The sequence below is a fragment of the Manis javanica genome, chromosome 2, assembly GCF_040802235.1.
Source record: "Manis javanica isolate MJ-LG chromosome 2, MJ_LKY, whole genome shotgun sequence".
In the NCBI taxonomy this organism is placed as follows: Eukaryota; Metazoa; Chordata; class Mammalia; order Pholidota; family Manidae; genus Manis; species Manis javanica.
This window is the reverse complement of record NC_133157.1, coordinates 22,560,836-22,586,321: the sequence shown is the minus strand read 5'-3', so window position 1 is coordinate 22,586,321 and position 25,486 is coordinate 22,560,836. Positions and strand designations below refer to the sequence as shown.

The following is a 25,486-nucleotide window of genomic DNA, read 5'->3' as shown; positions in this document are numbered from 1 at the left end:
ACATGTTGATCATTCTAAAAGGAAGTGCTAAGATTATTTCATACCCTTTTAAAAAAATAGGAACTTAAACCTTTAACTCTAGATTGCAAATACCAGTTTTTTAACAAAAGTCCTGATTCATTAACACCTAATTTTTTTGAGTAAACTACGAAGGAACCATGGGCGGCTCACTGATCAACCTGAACAATCAAGCTGACCTAAGCCAATGCTGCCACCTAGTGGCACTAGGGGACAACACTTCACCTCCTACCCTTAGGACTTCCTCAAGGGAAACAGGCACAGCTCTGCTCCCTTTTCTTGCTTATCACTCACTATACAGTTCAACTCGTTCAAAAAGCCTCTCAATATATAAGGCCTTCTCTGTAGCCTGACTACCTCCCTTTCCCAAACTCTTCTCCCCTGGTGAACTCAACAAAGGTTTTGTTTTGCTTTTGTCTATTCATGAGCCCAACAGATGCCTGATCAGCTGGGGAGGGACAGCTCTGGCACAGAAATAGAACACCCATGTCCAGTCAGACATACCAGACTCATGACTCATCAATTAGGTGTGCTGCTCATCAAATACCAGTATTTCATTAGTTCAGATAAAAGTTTTGTTTCTTTCGCAGCTAATACCAATATTGCTTTCTCTTCCTTTTCAAGGTAAACACACACAGTTGGGCTGCATAGTGGATTAGCCACATCTTGCAGGAGAAAGGGCAACCCAGACCCTGCTAATCACTCACGACTTCCTGCATAGGAAAACATGCACCATACTTTCCAACTGTTGCCTTCACCTTACACAGCACAGCTTTAGTTCTGGTTTAAGCCAAGCCTAAGTGTTCCTTAAACTCCTCTGCAGTAAGTGGGGTAGTCCCTTCTAAAGATAAAATTTACAAACATCTGGTAGGAATTTATCATTTACCCAGCACTAGATTAAGGTTAGATCAAACTGTAGAAATGTATGCTTAATGATTAAGTTGCTAAAGAAGAAATGACTTTAAAACAACATTTTCTTGTAACCAGAAACTTCAAAACTTAAGTGTACTTAAGGATTACCTGGCAAGTTTGTTAAATTAGATTCCTGAGGACTACCTGCAGCGGTTCTGATTTAGCAAGGACCCAGGAAATTTCATTAAAAAATATATTTTTTTTCTGAATTTATGAAAGAGTTGCAAGGAAAACAGAATTCAGAATTCCTATATACCCACAATGCCCTGGATTCAACTGTTGATATTTTGTGACATATGTGCTCTCTCCTGCACACACATACTCCCTTCCCCATGCTTTGCACTGGATGCTTGAGAGTAAGTTGTAGATATCATGCCCCTTTACCTGTAAATATTTTAGCTTGTCTCTCTTAAGGACATTTCATAACCACAGAACAAAAATTACTGCACTAAGGCAACATTGATAAAGCTCTTATCTAATATATAGACCATACTTAAGTTTTGCAAATTGTTCTGAAAATGTCCTTTCTTTCCTCCTGACCCAGGATCCAAACCAGAAACTTGCCTTGCTTCAGTTGTCATACAGAAGTTGCATTTTTAGTAAGAACCCCCAGGGGGACTCTGATGCAGGGGGTCTGAGCACCACACAGTGGAAAACACTCAACCAGATCATCTCCAGGCTTCCCTTAGGTTTTGACCATTTTTGACCATCTGCGCCTACGGCCAGAGCCTTGGTCAGTGCCCAAGTCAGTGCTCTTTGTCAGTTTTCTTGCCTTGATTACAAATCTCTTCCCAGGGCTAAAAAGAGTTTCTATAGCTTAGCAGCAGTCCCATTCCTAAAGCACTGCTGGAGCAACAGGCTCTCCAGTCTGTATGTCAGTGCTGGGATTAACACTGTTGTCTGACAGGGTAGGAGAGTCACAGCAGAGAGGATGCTATCACTTGATATTATGTAACCAGATGTCTTGGCTTGTTGACTCAAATTAGTTCACATCTTTCACAGACAAACCACTGTTAAGAAATTTTCCTTCTTTTTTCCTTCGTTACCAGTGGTAGCTCAGATTCACCCATTTCTGAGAAAGTGGGCCTAACAGACAGAAGGCACTGTGGTCTTTGTAACTTGGATAGTATGAATTAGGAATTGCTGTCAGCGAAAGACATGAACTAACCAAATGCATCTGGCTTACTAGGCTTTGCAAATGTTATTAGTGAAACTCAGCCCAACTGATTAAAAATTAGTGATTTTAGTTTTTGTTTGTGAAATGCCTATAAATCTTAGAAAACAATTCCATGTATATTATTTCACTTTATTAATTCTAAACTATATGCAACTGATAACAAAATTACCATACAACTGGTACATGTAATTTTTTTCCTCATGGCTAAGTTTATCAACAGTATCTTCTGCCACAGCCACCCTTACTCACCCCCACCCCCACCGCCCCCCCTCCTGGCTTACTTGGCTTTTTTATTTTCCAAAGTATAATACTGCATAAAAGATAAATACATTGATATTTTAAAAACTAGCTTAAGATGTAAATAATCACTACTGAATATTTACTGAGTGAGAACAAAAATCTATTAAGGGAGGCATTTTCATGTTGCTAACTCAACATTAAAGCCAAGAAACTAATTTGCTCTGAGCCTATCTACTGAAGAATTTTTAAACAGTATCTTTAAAGCTTGAAGCCTGATAATAAACACAAGAACCACAGCTTCTAATGGAAGTACTGGTACACAAGACTTACTTTTAATTTGGGTATGCACATATGAAGCTATTTAATATCTTATTTATTTAAAAAAATGCTTCCATGAATGCATCTATGAAAGTTTTTAACTCTCAGACTTCACCACCACCATAGGGGAGGAAATGCTCACAAGTCACTTTAGTAACACAACTCAGTACTCAAATTATCTTGCAATTATTCGTCCTAATACTCCAGAAGTACAATCTTGGGATCAAATCGTTTGTGCCACAGACCCTGTCATCTCTTCAGGGGGTGGGTCTCCGACTGGAGTTTGTAGGGTTACTTGGATTCAAAGGGAGACCCGTCATCACTGCCCTTGTTCTCACACAACTTCAAAATGTCAAATAGTTTTCTTATTATGGAGTCGGGGTTTATTTATAGGTTCCACACCATGACACTTGCAAAACTAACAAAATAAAAAAGTTATACTTGATACTGGAAGGATAACAAGAAGTCGTTTTAAGCTCCCTGAAGGGCAAGATAGAGAATGCTGCAGGAGCGGCTGGCAGTTTGGGGAGGGAGGTAATGCTGCTATAAAGAGAACCGACCTCTTTTGTTCCAGGAACTGAGTGAGGTTCAGGTTGTTGTGCGAGGCTGCCTAACTGCAACGTAAAGTGTGCTCCCAAGCGAGGAGAAACTCACATCAAACAGACAGAGTGTATTAAGTAAAGTCACTACCTTTATTCCACCTCTTCCTCAACTATTTATCACACAGAAAAAAAGAAACACACAAATCCCAAAAGTACAGCTTTCAAGAAACCTGGCCAGAGCCTGCCTCGGGCCCCCTTCCAAACATAGCTCTTCCCCGAGGTGACCACTCTCTTGATTTTAACACAATCTTTATGAGACCTTGTGGAGGCTTTTTGTCCATGTTTATGGAAAGGTTGTCATGGTCTAGCACCCCACCCCCGCCAACCTCCCAGGACTCAACCCTCCCACCTGGGGCTTGTTAGTGTGGCTGCAGAGACAGGAGGCGGCTGTGAGCAGCTCCCTGTGCCTCCACTATGTCTTTGAATGGGGTTGGTAGACTTCTCCAATTATGTGCCACCTCGATGAACCCAGAAACTTCAGAGGCTAGCAAGCTTGCCTCCTAGAAGAAAAAGGGGACACATGCCAGCCCACGGAGGGACTGAAGCAAACCATGCGAAGGAAAATGAATTCTAGGACTTACCACCAGACAGGTGGTCCCAACAGTTTCCATGCCACTGGCTAAAATACATTCCCGTGTGGGACTAGGACTGAAAGGCAGTTTCACAGAGCCATCCATCTTGTTTACAGTCACTTTTGCCTTTGTTATTACTTTGGCAAAAGAGTTCTGGACCATTTACTCACTCGATATTCATTTACTGGGCACCTGCCCTGCACCAAGCCAGGGAGTAAGGTGGGGGTGAGGGAAGGCAGAGGTGCCTGGAGTTTCATATTCTAAGGGAGATGAAAGCTCAGGGTGCCAGAAGAATTGAAGGCAGGCCTCCTACCAGGATGGGGTGGGCAGCAGGACTGGTCCACCAAGTCTTCATGGGGAATCCTGCAGGACCAAAGGAAATCAGCCACGCGAAGCATTCTGACAACACACTGTGTGCAAAGGCCAGGAAACACACATTTAGGAACTCCACAGAAACATTTTTAGCAAGAATGTTGGGGGAATGACTGCAACTCTAGAGAAATCTCTGGGAGGGTAAGACAAGGTTCTTAAAAAACCCAGTGGTTATCACACTGAAGAGGAATTAGGATATGGTGCGGCTGTGGGAAGGTCAGCAGCGATGGAATCAGATGTGAGTTGGAACGCCAGCTTAGCCACCTGCTAGCTGTGTGAATTTAAAGAGATCACTCACTTCTAAGACTCAGTTTTCTAATCTAGAAAAAGGGGAGATTTTCTCTGTTTTCCCAAGGTTGTGTTAAGCACCGAAGACAATATGTATGCAATTAACTGGCACCTAGAGGGGCTCAATCAATGATACTGGTTTTTTAGATTAGTCCATTAGACTGGTTTTTTAAGATCCCAAGGGTTCAATGGGTCGAAGACGAAAGAAACAGATTTCCCTTCAACAGAAGGAAGGGCTTTTGAACAGTCAAGGCTGTGCAAACAGGAAGGGACTGTGCTGGGGGGAGAGGGAGCTCCCTGTCACTAAGGAAGATCAAACAGAGAAGCTGGATAAGACCCTTAATGAGAAGGCTGCAGAAGGCAGGCTGGCGCTGCAGAAGTGGGATGGACGAATTTTGAGATTCCAAGACCTGAGATTCTACTATGACTTCTGTCTCAACAGTGCCACGGTTAAATCTCTCTACATGTAGGTCACACTCAAAGAAGCCCTGCTCAAAACTGGATTTCCTTATATAGATTTCCCATGGGAAATAATTCTGAGCAGATACCACATTCTTGGAAAAAAATTAAATGGCCTATCCAAACCATGAAACAGGGGATAGAAAAATATGATTGGACAAAAACAATACGTAAACCCCAAAATAAAGACACTGGAATGCCTTATAACTGTTTCTACCTAAAATAAAGCTACCAGTCACTTTCTCCCTCTGAATAGTTCCACTAGGCCTCAGACTGGAAAACAGGATGGAATAAATTTACTCTACAGGGCCATAAATCAAGGTGCATAAACTGTACAAAAATACTATGCTAATATTTGCCCTCGGGGCACAGACACGCCCATTTGAGTGTCAGTCCATGGTATTTCTATCTTAGGCTCCATCTCCCACCTCTTTTCAGCCAAAAGCAGCAGAAGCCTTCAGAAAAGAAAACAGCTAAAGTCACTTTGAAAGATTTGAGACGTGCTAATCACAGCACATCCCAGCCAAGAAACTGGAATCTCACGCCGGACCATCCTGCCGGCTCCACTCCTGCCAACGGGTCTGGAGCCAGCGGCGGCTTGGCCAGAGAAACCCGGGGCTCACCACCAGCAGCCCAGCCCTTGCTGTGATTTTATCTCAAGGAAACACAGAGAAACACCCTCCAAACTGTCCCCACAAAGCATTGCCCTGCTTGTCACTTATCCGTCAAGTGACCCGGGAAGTTACTACTTCATTTTTCATCAGTTTCTCGGCTTAGGGCCCTCTCAGGCTCCGTCCAGGCTTTAAAATCCTCTGCTTGTAAGGTTTTAATCCGAGGGCCATCTCAGGTTATATCAGGTACGGTAACCCAGTGCCTCTAGAAACCAAGATAAAATGTATTTTTACGCAGACTAGTCAGATTTCCAGGGCTTTACAACTCAGTTAGATGGGGCTGGGAAATTAATGAAACAAAGCTGCATTAACTCTAAAAAAGACTTATAAAGGCATGCCAAAATGCTAATCAGAACAACAGCATTTAGGAATAATTGAATGCAAATAATCTATCTTGCTGCTGCTGTGGTTGCATTTATTTATTTGTACTGAGGCTTTCCATGTCCTGGGAGCTGGGAAAACAGAGAGAAATACAATCCATTTTTTTATTTCAATGAGCATTCAGCAATGGGCCACTGCCTGGGGGCTCAGCAAGCCAGGGCCAGTTGAAGGTCTGAAGGAGTAAGCCAGACTTGGGTTCCAGGCTCCTCTCTGCCACTCCCGAGCTGATGGGATACTGGACAGCTTTCTGTTTTCTCATCTGTACGCAATTCCAAGGGGGAGCAATCTTGTGCCTGGCCCACAGCAGCGACTTACTCAACACCAGCGACTACAAGTCCTGCCTCCGTGTCACTGCCCTTTCCACCCACCTCACCCTAGTCCCTGGGCCGTTCCCAGGCTTCCTGTGCGAAGGAGCAACCGAGGGTCCTATAGGGCTCCAGAGCTTCCAAACACTTTGGCACCATTACTGCTGCCTCCAGCTCCACTCATTCTGACAGAGCCCGGGGTGGGGGGAGGGGGGCGGGCAGCGGTGGTGTTCCCACTGCATTGACTGCTCAACTGGATTCCAAGAGCCACGCCCGATCCACACAGTCAGCCTCCAAACGGGATGACAACCCCCGCTGGAGGCACACGGCTGCCCACGGGGGTCACTGGCCCACGTGTCTGGGGAGGAAGGTGAACAGGTGGTTCACTAGGAAGAAAAGGCCCCACTTAATCACTGTCATCTCTAATTTACTGACTAAAGGTATGTTCTCATCCTTGAGATAATCTTCATGAACACTCCTAATAGCTCACATGCCGGTAGATTTCCTCTTAGGGAGGAAATGGCCCAGAAAGCCTTTTTTCCCCCTAATTAATTCTACATCAGAAATTTGAGTCATGACTTGGGTATTTATTACCATATCCCCTTAGTTCTAAGATGACACAATTGATTTAACAGGTGTTTTGGAAAATTTTTAAAGAAACAGTATGTCCTAAGCGTGCTTTGCGAAGGCTGTGCTGACATCAGGAAAGTTAAAACATGGAACAGCTCTCTGAATTGAGGAAACGTAATAAATGACTTCCTCTCACTTTTGCAAAAGGCGTGGGCTGGAGTCCATGCACATGACATTTAAAGGCCCTTCCAACAACACAGGCAGCCACCCCGGGTTAATTATTAGCAAGGGGAGAACAGGAGCAGGCCCCTCATTTCCTGCGGCCAGGCCCTGGGTTTGGCCTGGGGCCTTCTCCTACCTCCTGACCAACAGCTCTCCTTCCAGGGTAGTCCTGAGAGTGGCCGGCCAGCCCCAGCCTGTACCCCCCGCCTCTGCTCCTGCCTCCAGGGACCTCAGAACTGCAAGGACCTGATGGAGGCCCAGTTCCACTGCAGTCCCAGGGAAACTGAACTTCTCAATGAAAACAAGCTCAACCAGACCTTCACCCACTCACCTTAGGGCAGGGGGCGAGGGGGCAGGGGATGGGGGGAAACATGCAGCTCTAAGCCAAGGATCTCAGGAGGACAGCCGTGAGGTGGGGTAACATAACCTGGCGGTGGTGGGGAGCGAGGCACGGCGGAGGCCTGGTTTCCAGGAGGACCCAGGACAGACTGACAGCATCTAAACCTGGAGGTTCTTATGACCAGCTGTGAGGGTACTTGGTCAGTCCAGAATCTCCCTCCATGGCTGAGAAAAAGACAAGTTGTCTCTGGCCACCCGAAGGTCACTAACCCTGCAGAGGAAGGAGAGGACGGCCCAGCTGCCTAGCAGCTGTGTAGAGCACACCCTGATGTGCTCCCGTCAGAGCAAACAAGCATTGTCTGGGTTGGCGGGTATTTCATTTAAATGGTACTCGTAATGTCTACACAGTCGTACAGCCTGCTGTCTCCCATTATCCCACTATCAAACATTTGTCCAGGCATTGCACTTTTTGTTATGGGTTATAATATTTCACCTAGCGAAACTAAAACGGTAAACAGATAGGTGCTCAGACTTCTCATTAGGAGGCCTCAGAGTTCTGAAAGAGCCCACAGGAAACCCAGAGAGGGTGGAAGGAGTGTGTGACTTCGGGCTGGCACCAATGCCAGGGAAGGGAGGCCCACGTGAGCCCTGCTTTAGGGCAAAAGCACTAAAGATGCATGACTGCAAGGTGACAAAAGGGGGTCGTTGCCTGGAGGAAAACGGCAAAATGGATGAGCATGTAATCAATGATGATTTGCACAAAACCACCAGGTTTACTGTCTCCTGTCTTTTCTACCAGACAGAACAATCTTTCCACCCTGGGAAGGATGGAATTAAAGAGAGGGGAAGGAATCTCTAGGCATCTCCCACCACAGACACTCTACGCCTGCCATCTCATTTGACTCCCACATTAGAGAACCTGGCTGAAGACTGCGACAACCATGCCCGAGGTGACCCTGTGCACAGCAGAACCCAGTCATGTTCCTCCCAGACTCTGGACTAACGGCTTTTTTTTCTATTGCAGTAAAACAAGAGGACATACAATTTGCCGTTTTAACCATTTTAAAGTGCCTGATTCAGTGGAATTAATTACATTACCAATGTTGTACAACCATCACCATTATTTCCAAAACATTTTCATCACTCCAAACACAAACTCTGTACCCATTGAGCAATAGCTCCTCATTCCCTCCCTCCCCCAACTTCTGGCAACCTCTACTTTCTGTCTCTATGAATTTACCTATTCTAGATATTTCATGTAAGTGGAATTACACAATATTTTTTCCTGTTGTATCTGGCTTATTTCACTTGCATAAGGTTTTCAAGGTTCCTCCATGTTGTAGCCTGCATCAGAACTTCATTCTTATTTAAGGCCAAATAGTATTCCATTGTCTGGATAGACCACATTTTGTATATCTCTTCATCTGCTGGACACTTGGGTTGTTTCCACCTTTTGGCTACTGTGAATACTGCTGCAAAGAGCATCCTTGTATAGGCATCTGTTTGAGCTCATTTTCAATCTTTTGGGTACATACCCAGGAGTGGAACTGCTGGGATGTACGGTAATTCTATGTTTAGCTTTTTAAGGAAAGACCAAACTGTTTTCTACCAAGGCTGCACCATTAAAACTTCCCACCAGCAATGGAAGAAGACTCCAATTTCTCCACATCTTCACCAATACTTTTTATTCTTTTTTTATGATAGCCGTCTCAGTAGCTGTGAAGTGCAAACTGAAACCATAGTGAGGCATTTCCCTAACGACTAATAATGTTGAGCATCTTTTCATGTGCTTATTGGCCATTCATAGATCTTCAGAGAAATGTCCGCTCAAGTCCTCTGCCCATTTTTTAATTGGGTTATCTTAATTTGGGTTGCTGAGTTATAGGTGCTCTGTACTCTATTCTGAATGTCAAATTTTTATCAGATATGATTAGCAACTATTTTCTTCTATTCTGTGGGATGTCTTCACTTTCTTGACGAGGTCCTTTGATGCACAAAAGCTTTTCATTTTGAGTAAGTCCAATTTATCTACCTTTGTTGCTCATGATTTCACATCATATCCAAGAGCCCATTACTTCCAAGGTCATGAAGATTTACCCATGTATTTTTTCCTAAGAGTTCTATGACTTCAGCTCTTACATCTAGGTCACTGATCCATTTTGAGTTATTTTTCATGTATGGTGTGAGGAGGGGCTGCCCTGGTCTTTCTGGCAGAGTCCCTGCCCACCAAGATCCTCTGGCAGAGCTAGCATCACTGCACCAGACCTGGGACTTCATGAAGGCAGCATCTGGATCTTTCAAAAACCACCACTGTGGTGGAGGCAGCTAGCCCAGTGCCTGGCACCCAGCAGATGCTCAGTTATTACCTGTGAGATGGATGGAGGGTACGCTCCATCCCTCTCCAGGTTCTCACCACTATTGCAAGACCACCCCCCAGCTGGCTGAGACTTATTGGCAACAAAGAAATCTGAATGGTGAAACACAGTAAGAACTAAATGTGTATGAACACAATTACACTTACACACTCCTTTCAGTTAACCTAAAATGACCCAAGATCTAACTAGCACACTTCACCAATGACAGGGCAGAGGGTCCCAGCCCTGGACAGCTTACCATGTCCTCAGCAGTCTCCTAGTTTAAGTCCCTCATTGCACAGAGGAGGAAATCAAAGGGCCAGTGGAGGCAGTGACTTCCCAAAGCCTGAGTTTCAACTCTCAGAGCATGCCTCACTAAACAGAGGCCTCAGGATCACCCCCTGCAGATGAGCAACAAAAATGTATGAGGTTAGTCAGAACTGCTCCAAGTGGTAGAAGTGGCCCTCTGGCTCCAAAAATTCCTAATCAAAGAAAATCAACTCTGAGTCCTCGATCTCCTGGTCCATGAGGACCGACTCCCCAGCCTCCCCATGGAGAACCGCACAGCGCTCAGTCTGCACCCCCGCCTGTTCCCAGGCTAAGCCAAGCCCATTCTCACCTCAGGTGTTGGCACCAGTTCCCGCTTCTTCCACCTCCCTTCTCTCACGCATCCTCTACCTGGTGCTCCTTTTTTGCGAGCCTGCCCCAAGCTTACCTCATCGGCGAGGCCTTCCTGGTGACTTCTTGACTCCCTTACTCTACTTTTCTCCTTAGCATTTATCACCACCAGATGTACTAAATGTTTACTACCTGTCTCTTCCCAATTCCCACATCCCTACCTCGCCTAAAATGGAAATTCTTAAAAGTCAGGGGCTTTGAGTTAACAGCTGTATCCCTCCCACATGGAACAGTGCCTGGTGTACATGATGTGCCCACCTGGTATCTGTGGGATGCATGAAATGAGGACAAGATGGGGGACACCATGCTCAGCATCTACCATGTCCCTAAGCATTGCAAAGGGGAAGGCAGGCAGCTCCTAATTCCTAGGTGAGCACTTCCTGGACCTGGAGCTACAGAGACCCACAAGTTCACTTCTGGACCAGCAGGGTGTCTTCAGTTCCTAGGGCAGGCAGGACTGGGACATAGTGTGTGATCAAAGCTCCCACAGGAGTCAGTCAAGCCCGAGATGCTGGCAGCTGTAACTCTGCTGACCTGGCCCTGGAGAATAAAGGCCATCCCCACAGGCACTTAATAAATGCTTGTGAAATGCACACACGGATGCACAGCTAATGCACAGAGGGCTTCCACCTGCACTTTTAGAAGGCTTGTGTCAGCGCTCCTAACAGCATATCATTCCAACAGTGCTAGGAGGTGACCGACTAATTCCATTTCTAGGCACCCACCATTAGCATGTAACCAGACATGAAACAAAGTTTTAGTTGCAAAGATTTTTCTGGCAGCAACACTTGCAACATTGACCATTACAACCAAAAAAGCTGACTTCCAACTTTACAGGGCCAGCTAAGTAAATCACAAAATTGCCACAGGGTGCCCATGAAGGCTTTATAATGACATGGGAAATGTTAGAATATTAAGTAAAAAAGGCAGGGTTTTTTTTTTTTTGATACAATAAAGTTGTATCTACAGTATGACCCCAACTATTTAAGATAATTATAAAAGAACACACAAGACCATATAATAATTGCTAGCTTTTCTATCCTTTCAATCTTTCTGTATTTCCTAGATTTTCCATGATGAGCCATAAGTTTGGAGAAAATAAAAAAAGACAGAACTTAAAAAAAATAAAGCTGCCACGTGATGCTTTACTGGCCCAGGGTGTGTAACCGCTTACACCTCCACTCCAGCCGCCGCCTCTCCCAGTCCTGCGGTCACCTGACCCTGCCACTTCCTCCTCCAGCCTGCACCAGCACCGGTGGAAGAGCCCGCCCAACCCCGCCACCGCTCGGCCTTCTCAGCCACACCTGCCGCCACTCCTTCCCCAGAAATTCAGCTCCAAGGCTGCCCCACCCGACACTCTCCCGGCTCACAGACCTCAGCCCAGGGCTGCACCTCCACTTCCCAGCTCCATGGCTTGAGCAAGGTATTGTATTGACCGTCTGAGGCTCCATTTCCAATTCAAGAAAATAAAGTTGACCCCATCTCACAGGGCATCTGAGGTTCAGGGAGCTACCGGCCCCACCTCACACAGGGTCCCCCAAGCTCCTCAGGGTTTCCCTAAGCCCCTGAAGCTGAAATTCTTTATCCTCAGTCTGCCTCAGTCTGGGCACCTGTGCTCTCCCCTGAAAAGAACAGAAGAAAAGCAGGTTTGCTCTTGGATGTTAGATCAACATGACAACTTTCTTGGCTGAAACTTCTGTTATCGCTGTTGAACCCTCCACCCCTTCAGAGAAATGCAGCCAAATCCCAGTCCCCAGCACCCACCCATCCTGAGTCCCCGTTCTATCTTCTGCAGATGTTCCCAGCATCCTGAGGTCCTGTAATCCCTGCCACTGTCTTCCCTCAGCCACATCAACACCCTGCAGGCATCCCAGCTTGGAGTCCTCTTTGTCACAGGGATTTACATATTCCTCCTTCTTGAGCATTCTGCTGCTCAGCCTTCTAATGCCTCAGGCATTTAGGGGGCCCTCACTGTTGGACAGGCTCCAGGGCATGTGCTCGGGTTCAGAGGTGAGTAAGAGGCTGTCTCAGGTCCCTACTCTCTGAGAACTCACAGGCTAGTCAGAGATGCATGAATAATCAATCAAACAATCACCTTTCCATGTGGTAAGTGCTATGAAGACAGGTATGTGCGCCACTGGCTGCTGGGGACTTGCCTAGGGTATGACCATAGCTCAGCCTGGGATGGATTCTTCTATGGGGATTCTAATGGCAAAGCCAGACCTTGAAGGATGAGGTACTCACCAAGATCAAATCACCCAATACTCCCCCCAGAGCCCTCAGGGGCTCCTACTGCTCCTCGTCCATCATCACCCACAATCGGATTCCAGTGTAACCCACCGTGCGCCAGACCCCAGGGGCACCTGCCACTCCAAGCCATCTCCACAGAGCTGAGCAGAAAACTGCAGCTGTGTTTGTTTTTTCTATACATTCTCTGTAAGCTGCCCTCCATAAGTCAGATTCTGGACCAATGCCAAAGTGTGGTCTTCAGACTGATGGCACGAGAACCACCTGGACACTCGTTAGAAATGCGGACTTGCGAGCCCACCTGGACCTGTGGAGTCCAAGACTCCCGCAGTCACACTGAGTTAGAGGGACTCTGGCCTTCAGTCCCATCCACCTTCCCTCAACCTAAAGCTGAGGACGGACATCGGCATTAAGTGGGAAACAGTCATTTGGCCAAGACCCAGAAAGGAGGGGGAAGGTCGTAGCGAACAAGTGGGAGACACAGGCAGCGGCCAGACCATGACAGCCTTCACGGACAGTCTAAAGGGTGTAGACTTATGGGATGACCGGAAGGTAATGAAGTGTTTGGAGCAGGCTGGTCAAAAACGAATATATCCCTCCCTGACAGCCATCCCTTTCCCTCACCACCCGCGAGCCTGATTCTTCACCATTTGGGACGTGTTTCTCTGGCCCTCCTGCCATGGCAAATGCGAGCAGGCTCTCCCAGGTCCACTCGGCTCCATGTCCTGCCTGCTTGTCAGCATCCTTCTCCTGAGCTCTCAGCCCTCCCTGACTCCCTCTGCCCTCCCAGGCCAGAGTCCGGTCCCAGGAAACCTCCAGCAGTGGCTCTCTTTCAACCGGCTCCTCCCTGGCAAGGCCTTGAGAGTGAGTCATTGAACGGGCCACTTGGCCCTCAGCAAGGTCTGGCTGTCAGGAATCCTCTCCCTCCTCTCCTGTGATTGGCAGCACCTTCCCTGGAAGGGCTCAAGGCCTGAGCTCCCTGTTCAACCCAGGCCTCCCACATCAAACCTTCAGTTTCCACAACGATCTCCTCCTAGAGGAAGACCCGAGACTCCTTCCCCTTTGGCCAACAATCTGAGTTGGTACTGAATGAGAGATGGTCTCTGCCCTGGAGAGGCTCCCAAGGTGGAGCCCCGACCCTGAGGGATTAATATTTGCATGACCGCCCCCCCACCACCACCATCTGACTCTCCATATACTTGTCATCTGGAGCTATTTGGTAATTCTTAAGAAACTGAAGCTTTTCTTAGTGTTTGAACATGTCTTTCAGCAGCAAATAATTATTACAACAGCAAATCTGTCTTCATGATTGAAAAATTTTAAGATCTACTTTTCATAAAACAGAAAGCATGAAAATTATAATGCAAAGTTTAAAAATTCTTGCATTATTTATAGACTGAAAATATGTCAGGAGAACTTTTATCTGTGGAACACAGATCTATTTTAGAGTCTGGCTACTCAACGTGTGGTCTGTGGACCACAGTCTCAACACCACGTGGGAGCGTGTTAGAAATGCAGACTGTAGGGCCCACCCCAGGCCCCTAGAATCAGAATCTGCATTGTAACACTAGAGCTTGGCTTAGAGCGTAGGGTTCGCAGGGCTGCGGCACCGTGGGGAGAGCAAGGCCAGCTGGAGCCAGGTTACACAGAACTCGCCCAGAACAAGGTGATGGCCTGCGCTTTGGTAGGGAGCAGCTGCTGGCAGTGATGTGAAGGAGGTACGGGTGTTAGGTACGGGCCATTTCCTGGGCACAGAAGGCAGAAGTAGAGGTAATGGGAGAAGCAGAGGAGTGAACCCAGTTTTATTGGGGGTGGAAAGGAGGGGCGGGCTGGAGCAGGGATTTCTGAGGTGTGATGGGTAGGACTGTCCAGCGCAGGGGTGGGGGAGAGTGAAGGGCTATCCTGGGGTCTCTAAGCTGGAAGACTGTGTCACATACAGAAAGCGCATTTTAAGGAAGGTGCTGACCTCCATTTGGAGATGCAGAAGAGGGACCTGGGGACACCTGGGGAGGTGTTCAGATGTAATATACCTGGGACCAAAACTGCCCGAACATGACCAGGCTGCAGACACAGACAGACTTGTGAGTGCCTGATGACAGGACCAGGTGGGCCCACCCAGGAAGGCCTGCAAGACAGTAAGAGCAGAGGATATAGGGAACAAACAGCAGAGGGTAAAGCAAGGCAGATGGGAGGGGGAGCCACACCACAGAGGCCCTGGGGTGAAGGAGGGCCAACCGTCACCCACAGAGACATGAGAACCGGCCACTGGTCTGGACCAGCACATAGTCTCTGGCCATCATAGCAAGGGCAGTGCTGGTCGGGGGCAGGTGGGGAAGCCTGGGATGGCAGGCGCAGGCTGCAGGGGTAGACAATGCTGAGACTGCACAACAAATGCCTCAACATCCTATCTGAGACCACAGGCTCCCTTTAGTTAAAGCTATGTCTTTCCACACACCCACATTCACAGCAGCATGGTGTGCAGTAGTCAAAAGGTGGATGCAGTCTAAGTGTCCATCCACAGGTGAATAGATAAACAAAATTTGGTATACACATTCAACAGAATATTGCTCAGCCTTAAAAAGGAAATGATGACATATGTGACATGGATGACCTTTGAGGATCTTATGCTAAGTGAAATAAACTAACCACCAAATGACAGATACTGTATGATTCCACTTAAATGAGATACCTAGAGTATATAAGGCAAATTCAGAGATACAAGGTAGAATGGTGGTTGCCAGGGTCTGAGGGGAGGGGGGAACAGGGAATTAGCATTTAATGGGAACAGAGTTTCAGTTTTGCAAGAGGCAGCAAGCTCTGGGGATGCATGCTTGTGATGGTAGCACACTAATGTGACTGTTCTTAACACAACTGATCGGTGCACTTAAAAATGGTTAAGATGGTAAATGTTATGTGCGTCTTAACACAGTTTTTAAAAATTACATCTTTCATTATAGGTATAGAAAATCTGAACTCCAGGAATTGAACAGTGTGTCTGTGTTCAGAGAGGTGAGAGCAAATCTTTTCAGTGACTGCAGACTATTCCTCCAGCAGACTTGGCAGTGAAAGGGGAGGGAGAATTGGGCAGTGACCTCAAGGTGAGGCCAGGCCTTTTTCCCAAGTGACAGGATGACAAATGTAAGGAGAGGTAAGCCTAAGCCAGATGACATAATTCATTTTCTCAGACTGGAGGAAAGGGGCCAGAAAATGAAGAAGAGAGCTCCACCAGATGGCCTGAGCATCTCAGGGCCACAGGCGGTGGGGTCCTCTGGAGAAGTTAGGGTACCTGGGGAGCATGCAACAGTCAGGTTTGCTGGTGTGGGAGTAGCAAGGGAGGATGGAGAGCTGGCTGGGCAGCAGGGAGGGCCCAGCTGGCTGCAAAGTGCAGAGCACACTGTATGAAACTACGGCTAAGCCTGGGGTAGTGGCCCCCAAAGGATGGTCCCTGCCCTCCAGATCAGCAGCATCGCTGGGGAACTTGTTAGAAATCCAAGTTTTTAAGCCCCACCCAAGAGTCTGATTCAGACCCACTGGATGAGAAACTCAGGGTAGGGAGGGGAGTGACTAGCAACCTGTGTTTTAACAGATGAATCTGATTTGCTAAAGTTTGAGAAACTCTAGTACAGAATATAGAAGTTTAATGGAAGGTACGTATCACCTTTTTTATATGAAAATGAAAAAAAACCCCAGCCTACAACTTCTACATAAAAGAGCAAGCAATGCAGAACTGCCTCACTGCCAATACAACTGAGTTCTATAGTTACAGCTAAGTCTATCGAATACACTGCCTTAGATGAGATCTAGAATACACACCCAAATCTCGGGGCTGGAAACATGGCTCAATCCCTGCTCTGCGACTGACTACCTGTGTGCCCTGGAGCTTGCCACATCCCTTTCAGGGCCTCAGTATCCCCATCTGGAAAAGGGTTTTCTGAGGTGCCTTCCAGGTCTGATGCTGCATGATTCTGTCCTGCATAAAGTGACCTCAAGCTAAATGCTGTTACAGAGTTGTGCCTTGGAAGGTAAAAGAACATTCTTATCCAGTAAAACAGTATCACAGTTAACAGGAAAACCTTTCCAAAGTTCAGTAAGTCCTAGTATTCTGCATTCCAAGAACTAGACCACTCTTTCACTAACTGGTTTTTCCATTAAGGCCACTGATGCCTCAAGTTGTAAAAATACTATACTGCGCTGGACTGAGTCCATGAAGTCCCCACCACTGGGCTGCCCAGAAAGCATGCTAGACCTTCGCATTTTCATCCTCCCATACTCTTTAATCCAGGAAGGCAGGGAATGTACTTTTTGCTAGGCAGCAAATGAGGTAAAAACTGTACTACTCAGACCATGGTGCCTGCCCTCTTTGACTGGAGTGTCTGGGGAAGGGGGTGGGTCACTGCAAGCCTAGGCTTCCTGATAAATGGCCCTGTATTGATCTTGTTACCAGGTTCCCCAGATATTGGTTTCCTGCCCGGTTTCTCTGCATCCAAGTCCCTGTCCCCACCTACTGGTAACCCAGTGCTCATTCTCTTGTGCAGGGGTCCCCAATGCCACCCGCTTCCCTCCCTCTGCCAATGGCCAGTGACTTGGTTCTGATCTCAGAACTGGGGCTGTGAGAGGGATGAAGGTGTTCATGTGGGAGGAACAGGGAGAAGTGTGAGGGGAGAAAAAGATGATAATGTGCAGGCAGACTCTGGTCCTCTGTCCCACATCATTCACACATCCTGGCATTTAAATTCCATTAGAATTTGATCAGTGGGAGGCACAGCTGGCTTGTTGGCCCTCCCTGTGCATCTACCAGAGACCCATCCCTCCTCCTCCATCCAGCCTGGGTATGTAAGTGATGTTGCAGGCTCTCCAAGTCCATGTGCAGGAAGGAGGAGGTGAGCAGAGGACTGAAACAAGCTGGTGTCGCAGGAACAAAGCTGGGGAGAGGCACACCAAGGGAGGTGCGACCGCAGAGGGGACTTAAGCCCTAAACATGGGCCTGGCAGGCAAGGAGATTAGTCTTGTCCTTATTCAGGTAGAACATGCCTGTGCTGGTGAGTTTTATGGGCTGCTCTCCCAGGCACTGATCTCCAACTTCAAGGTCACATCTGGGAAGGGTGATCACACATCCTCACTTGTCTAGGGCAGCCCCAGTTCAGACTTGATTAGATGCAATTATTAACAGCCCCCCTTCACTATTATTCTCAGTTTGGATGATACATTCTAGCTGCCTTACTCTTAGACCTTTAAGCCTGCTAAGTTAGAGTTGCAGTTAGAGAAGGCTACTTGGTGTTGGGAGGGACATCTAGGCTATGTCTGGCCCCTCATCAAATGTTGCATTCTCCTCTCCAGCATCCCTGCCAAGCCATCACCTGTTATCTGCTTGAACACCTGCAGGGCCAGCAGGCTCACTGCCCTCTAAGGAGCCCCTCTTTTGTGGGGAAAGCTGTGTTATAGAAATAGCAGGATTCAAATCTATATCCAGTGTGACTGCAATTAAAGAATAACACCCTTCAGCATGGAAAGAAGCAGGAGTGGGCAAACTAGAAAGCCTGCTGACTTTTCTTCTTCCACTTTCTCCCATCTATGGTCTCTTCATTCAACAAATATTGACTGAGTGCATCTGATGTTCCAGTGGCACTAAGGACACAATGGTGAGTTCAAACAAACAGACTCAAACTGAGGGGCATTCTACAAAATAACTGGCCTGTACTCTCCAAAAATGTCAAGGTCATAACGGGCAATGGCAGGCCGAGGGCAGGCCGAGGACAGTTTCAGCTTCAAGGTGACTGAAGAGACATGCCAACTACATGCAACACGTGATCTGGGGGTTTCTTTGCTACAAAGGACACTATCAAGACAACTGGCAGAAACTGAGTAAGGTGTACAGGTAACAGTATTGTATCAACATTGATTTTTTTTTTGCAGATACTAGTTCAAAAAAATTTTTTTTAATATTGAGGTATATATAATAAATGCACAAATCTTAGTGTACAGAATATTGATTTCTTGATTCTAAAAACTGTACTGTAATTATATAGGAAATTGTCATTGTTTCTAAGGAAATACACAAGTATTGTGAGGGGAAAGGGAGAGTCTATAAATGATCCTCAAATGGTTCAGGGAAAACACATATACATAGAGAACAGGATAAAAGACCTATGATAAAGTGATAACATTTGGAGAATCTGGGTGAAGGGTATATGGCAGTTTTTTGTTCTATTCTTGGAACTTTTCTATATGTCTGAATTAGGTCAAAATAAAAAGTTAAAAGAAAAGAGAAGTTTCAGGGAATTTTGTTTTAAAAAAAGAAAAGAAGACCCCGATTCTAGAGCTCAGTGTACCTGGGGAGACAGGTTCTAATACAAATAATTACAGAAATTAACCATAAAACTGAAACTGTGAAAGTGCTGTAAAGAGAGATAGGGCAGCATGAGTGCCTATAGAAGGCAGTTTTACCCAAGCCAGGAAGGCGAGGGAAGGCATCTGCAATCCTGGAGCTAAGACCCAAAGTGTGAGTCACCTGGGGAGAAGGAGGCAAGGTCCCAGGCTCTCGCAGCTCCTGCTGGCACGTGAGGCAGGGCTGGAAAAAGCATGGAGACCAAAGCATGCACCCTGGGGCCTGTGGGAAATGCCAATGTTACTTTTGTCTTTTGCTCTGAGAGCAATAGCAAGTGTTTTTGAAAGACTCTGCCATCTGCAAAGTAGAGGGCAGGCTAGCAAGTGAGAGGGCCCTGGGGCCCACCGCAGTGGGGGTGGTCACGACAGGTGGCTCCGGGCAAGGCATCATGAATGATCTTCCTTCTGCTCCCTGACACGTTAGTTCCTATGACAACTGGATGACTGGACCAGGGGAGGGAACTCTGGGAGCAAGGTGGCAGGACCTGGGCTCAGGCTGCCGTCATCCTCTCTCCAGGCCTCACATCTCTCACAAGTGCATAGGGTCAAGGGACAGCTGATGAACTGGCTGCTGCCTCTCTCACCGAGAACATCAGGTCTAGAATGAGGCTGACTCACCTCATTCTACAGGGGCCTGTAGTACAGGGGCCAAGTCTCCACACCTGACTTCCAAAGTCAGATCAGTCTTTCATCAACATAGCATCCAGCTGGCCGTGGCCCCTTTCTGGTCCTGGATTCTGACCCTTGGAATGTCCCTTGAGCCCCAAGAGCTAGGACCTGTGGCCCTGCCCTGGGAGGGGTCATTGCTTACCACAGTGACTCTCAGCCCTGAACACTGAACAAAACCCTTGTCTCAGGGTCAGGAGCCTAACCACAGAGGGGACCCCCTTTCTGTGCCTAGTTCTGCCTTAGTGGGTTTTCATTCATTAGCTCCTTTAAAATGGTCAAGTTAAAGGAAATGGGTTCTATTATTATCCTCATTTTACAGTTAAATGATTTGTCTAGGGACAGGCTTGTGTTCAAATGCTGACTGTCCTACTTACAAGCACTGTGCTCTTCAGGCAGTCACTTCATCTCTCCAAGCCTGTTTTTTTCCATCCCACCTATAAACTGGGGCTGGTAGGAATTAGCAAGATCCTGGGGCTAGAAGCTACCATTTACTCCCCTTTGAGGCTCCAATAGGCTCAGGACAGTAAATTCACTCCAAACTACACATTACTTAAATATTTACTAGAAGCTTGTGTATCCTGACAGTAAATCATGGGACTTGAATTTTCCAGGACTATCCCAATTTCAAATCCTCTGTCCTAGCTTTCCACATAAACCATCAAAATGTCTCAAAAATTCCACTCTCTCAGTATCCAAACAACACCTCCCATGTCTCCTCCTGTACAAAGCAGCAGCACATTCTTTTTCAGACTACAGATCCCAGTCTTTGGTTCAGAAAATGTAGTCAACGAAGCCCTGCTGACCCCTAAAGGAAACGGGGTCAGGGAGAAAAATCTGTGGCAGTCAGCCCTCCATCACAACTCTCACACTCGGCTGTTTCCCAGCACATCGGTATAACCTCAGCCAGAAGCAGTACTGTGATCAGAGCATCACCCCAGAGGGACTCCAGCTAGGTAGATGAGCTCTGCTCCCACTACCAACTGAGTGGTCGGCACCCGAGAAGGCAGCACAGCCATAGGGTTGCTACAAGGATGAAATGAATGAATTAATATTTGGAATGTACTCAGAACGGTGCCTGGCAGTCAGTAAGTGCCATATTAATGTTTAATAACTAAAACCAGAGGAATCCCTGGCAGAAAGTACTCCTGCCTCAAAAACAACCCAGAGACATTGCTCCTATCTGGGGTAAACAAGAATGGGCAGTAATCCTGGGTTGAGTGAGCCAGGTCCCTTACAGAGATGGGGAAATACCCTAAGAAATACTTCTTGCTAATGCAAGAAGTGGGTCCTGCATTAGCCAAGATCAGGAGGCTGGACCTGGGGAGGAGTCGCCACTCCTGAAATACTACAAGGGCTTCTTGTGCCTTTGCATCTGTTTTTTTCTGCCCCCTGAATACCATCTTTTCCTACCTTCAAGGCTGAATTCAAGGCTACTACTCCCTGTGGTGTTTCCTGATGCCTGTCAGAATGAATGGCTGTCCCCCACTACACACACACACACACACACTCTCTCTCTCTCTCTCTCTCTGCCTTCCCAACTCCATCTGAATCCTTCCAAGACAAGGGCTCAATGCTCTCTGTAACTCTAGGGCCTGATACATAGTATAGGCTCAACAAAAGTCTGAATTTGAAGTTTAATATGTGCTCTCAGCTGGTCTTCACCTGCAGGCAGAAGGCACCTTTCAGGTACACACACAACTAGAAGCTACACAGGCGCAAGACTCCATGACCAGATCAGGTTTCAGCCAGGGGCCTACCAAGCACCCGGGTCAGGCAGATGAAAGAAGACACCTGTGAGATGCAGCACTTACAGCCACCGGTACCCGGATCCAGACCGCAGCAGTGTGCACAAACTAAGTTCTGTCCTGCCTCTATTGGAGTGGGCAGAAGAGCCCAAGCTTGGGAAGAAACACTAGCAGGAGGCCACACCCCCAGCAGCCCACCTACTCCAAAACAAGTGAGAGAGCCTTAGGCATTCCAGCCCCTACAAAAGACCCTGGGAAGAGATGAAGAGGGATCACCCTGCTTCCCAGGAACCACCGACCGCTGGGAGAAAGGGGAGCGCTGGGATTATGTTCAACAGGCACTCTCCAAGGTACAAAGGGAAGAACCACTATCGCTGGAGCCCTGCCACAAACCTGATGGTTGCAGGGAGGTAGGGTGCCATGTTTTCTTGCTCCCTCCAGTCTCCAAAGCTGAGCCCCTCTGGTGGGTTATGTTTGTTTTAGAAAATGGAATCCCTTGTGTGCCTGGACCTGAGTTCAGCAGGCCACCATTCCTCTCTCTCTTGCTCCTGGCCCCACATTAGCTTTGCTAGCTCAGTTTCCTTACCTGCAAGAGGAGGAGGGGAACAACACTGAAATTAAATAATATAAGTGGAACCTCCCAGTTCACGATCAACAATCAAGGAGATGGTCTCAATGCCCTGAAACCAATTACTAGCCTGGAGCTTGAGCTTCTTTAAGGGATAAGATTTGTTTCTCACCAAGTTCCACACACTTGACTGAGAATGTTAAAAGCTACCAGAATACCATTCTCTACAAAAGGTGGAAAACAGGACTCAGAGACAGGAGTGATGAGGCAGTGTGGGATCCTGAATTTGACACTGTGTTAACTTAGGTTCTCCCGCCCAAAAATGTCCCTGAGGACCTGCCCTTTCCTTGCAGGGAAGTTCCCCCAGGCACACTGGGTTCGCTGGGTCCACTGGCCCACTCTGCATCCCCACCCAACACTGCATCTGCCACACAGAAGCAGCTCAATAAATGCTTGCTGAATGGAATGCCTCTGTCACTCCAAATGCCTTCAGTAACTTGACCTTTTACATTCCCCAGCTAACATCTAATTTGCATGTAAGAGTCTGTTTTAGGAAATGGCAAATCACCAGGGACAATTCAGGATCAATACAGAGTATCAGACACATATTATTCTACTCTAATTCTCTACAAATTGGTATTCCATTAACTGTATGTGGGATTTATGGAAGCTCACTATAAACTAAAATATTTAACTAGAACGACCAACTCTCTGTCAGATAATAGCTTACTGTTGTTAATTTTCAACTAGCCAATCTCAGGAAGGTTTCAGCTTTCCATGTATGTTACATCTCAATTGAATCACCAGGAAAGTCATCTATTTGCAAGTCTCTGTACCTTAAAGACAGCTTGATGCAGAGGAAAAAGACCCATGGGTCTGCCCAACAAGAAGGCATTTTTGATTGGTGTAACCCTGGAAGAGAAATTGCTATGGGCATCTACTAGGTAGAGACTAGGAATGCCACGAAACATCCTGCAAGGCACAGAACAGGCCCCACAACAAAAAATGACCCGACCCCAAATGTTAGCAGTGCCCAGTGAAGAAACCCTGATCTAGGTAATTCGTGGGAAGCTGGCTTTGAAAGCTTTATGGAGCAGAAATCTTAACCAGGCTTTACTTTCTCCCATCATCTCCTGAAACATTCGCAAGATGGATCATCTTGCAAAATAGCTCTTTTGGAAGTACAGCTGAACTGCCAACTTCTGGAGTTTCTGAATGTATAAAACTGCTTTTAAAGAAGATGCTCTCCGATTACAATTCAGCTAAATTGCTTTTCCAAAGCCTTTGACTTCAGTAGTTCTCCTGGGCACAAAGACAGAGTCTGTCACTCCTTCACTAGGCCCTGAAGATGCTTTCGCAATTCTAATTTCCTGGTGAAATGGGAGCCACAAGGGTCCCTAAACAAATTAAATTCACATCACGCCAACTGTTCCCTTGCTTTGTGCTGGGCTCGGTGCCAAACACCTCCACATAATTTATCCCACATAATTTATCCCACTTAATCCACCCAAAACTCAGTGAGGTGGGCATTATTACCGGCTGTTTGCAGGAAAGGAAACTGAGGATCAGACAGGTCAAACAATTTGCCCAAGGTCACCAGCTGGCCAAGGGGGAAACCAACTTTTCATACGGAGGTCTCCAGTTTCCAAGTCACAAGCTCTTGCCACCACCTCGGAACACCCACGTGTCAAGTTGTCTCAACTTACCATAAATTTTTAAGGCAACCTCAACTTCTCAGTAAGTTTAGGTTGCCGCAAATGGGAATTTCCGGGGAACTGGGCATTCTTACATACAATCCCCCACTGCAGCTGTCTCACGGCAGGTACCTGATAAATCATTCTATATCGTCTGCGGAACGGGGAGGATTTATTGGCTCGTGCCAGGCCCAGGAAATGCCATCTTTGAAAGCCGAGCGGCGGATTCGTCCAGAAGTGGAGAAGGTCTGGCCGCCGCACTTGGCCTGCATCCCGTGAGCTGTGCGCCCCCTCTGCGGCCGCAGTCCCGACGGCGCTAGGCCCTCGGGGTCGCCAGCCGCGTCCGCCCCAGCCCGGGTCGGAACGCACGCCCACGCCCCACCGCCGCCGCCGCCGCCGCGTCCCGGCCGCCAGTCCCGACCGAGCCCCACCCCGCCTGGCTTGTCCCTCCCGCTCCCGGGGCCGGCCCCGCCAGGTGAGCGCTACCGGGCGCCCCCTCCCCGCCCCGACGTGGCTCCGGGACCCCGCGGCCGCCGAGTTCGCCAGCCTACCCGCGCGTTCGCCGCGCGCCTGCGGACGGGTGGGGGCGGGGCGGCTCCGAGCGCGACGCGGGGCCCTGGTAACCCCGCACCCTGTCCCCGGCTCGCTGGGGTCGCGGCGGCCCGTACCTGCAGCATCCGGGGGCGCGGGGCGCCCAGGTAGGTCGCGCGTGCGGGCGGCGCGGAAGCTCGCTCGCGGCGCGACCTGGCCGCCGTCTGAGCATGCCCAGTGCCGCCCGCGGGCGGCTCCCGCCGGCCGGGCTGGCCGCGACGGGCCCGCGCGCCGGGCGGGGGGCGGGGGGCCTGGGCGCCCCCGCCCCCGTCCCCGCCGGGGGCTAGCGCACTGGGACGCGCCTCCCAGGGCCACCGGCGCTCTCCTACCAAGCTCCGGACCGCCCGAAGTCCCCTCGCGCATGCACGCAGGCATTCGTTCCATAAGCAATTATTGGACACCCACTGTGTGCCCGGCGCTCAGTGATTTTTATGCCCAGGAATGTCAAGCAGCGGGCCCTCAACAAATCTTTAAAATGAGGAGCCCTGCCCAGCTGGGATCCTGCTGACTCCCAGTCCAGTGCTCATTCCATAACGGCTTAAAGCTTCTTCCAAAGATTTATGCCCCGCCGCACCTGATCTGTGCTCCTGCTTTCCCCTTCTACCTTACCTCACACCTGCCTTCCCCATGAACGCCCTTCTGTCCATTAAATACTCAGAACTTGGCCAGCCTCAGGACATTTGCACATGCCTCTACCCGCCTGTATGGGACGTCTTTGCCCAGCTTTTCACGTGGTTGGCACCTTCTTGGTGCATATGTCCTCCTCCTGGAAGAGGCCTTCACTGACCACCCTATTAAATTGGCCCCGTTCCTGGATACTTTCCGTGTTGTTACTTGATTTTCTTCATATTTATCACAATTTACCCATTAATTCTTTCAACAAATAATTATTGATCACGTACTCTGGTTCTTCATGCGTGGTGAATAGACAAAAATCCTGCCTCCTGTAGGAGTTGGGCGGAGGAGAGGTAGACAACAGACAATAAACATGCAAGTAAGCAAGCTATATAGAATATTAGAAGGTGGCAAATTCTAAAAGGGAAAAAGAACAGGGAACAGAGTAAGGAGACCTGAGGTGGAGGTGGTCAGATAGGGCCTTTGAGTGACATT

At 48.0% G+C, this 25,486-nt stretch overlaps 1 protein-coding gene across 6 annotated transcripts in view; it reads right to left on the bottom strand.

Annotated features, from left to right (window-relative positions):
* PTPN3 (protein tyrosine phosphatase non-receptor type 3) overlaps positions 1-25,486 on the bottom strand; it is a 118,792-nt gene that overhangs the window by 67,005 nt on the left and 26,301 nt on the right. For 2 of the 6 annotated variants that reach the window (XM_037027357.2, XM_073226400.1), the window contains exon 1: positions 24,454-25,351. The exons of 1 other annotated variant lie outside the window; for it this stretch is intronic. In XM_037027357.2, the coding sequence (XP_036883252.2) occupies positions 24,454-24,760 (307 nt within the window). In that variant the 5' untranslated portion in view covers positions 24,761-25,351. Of the gene's footprint in view, positions 1-10,059; positions 10,202-23,917; positions 24,418-24,453; positions 25,352-25,486 lie in introns of those variants that run through there. 3 more of the 6 variants (XM_037027359.2, XM_017667754.3, XM_017667752.3) reach the window with 3 other exon arrangements.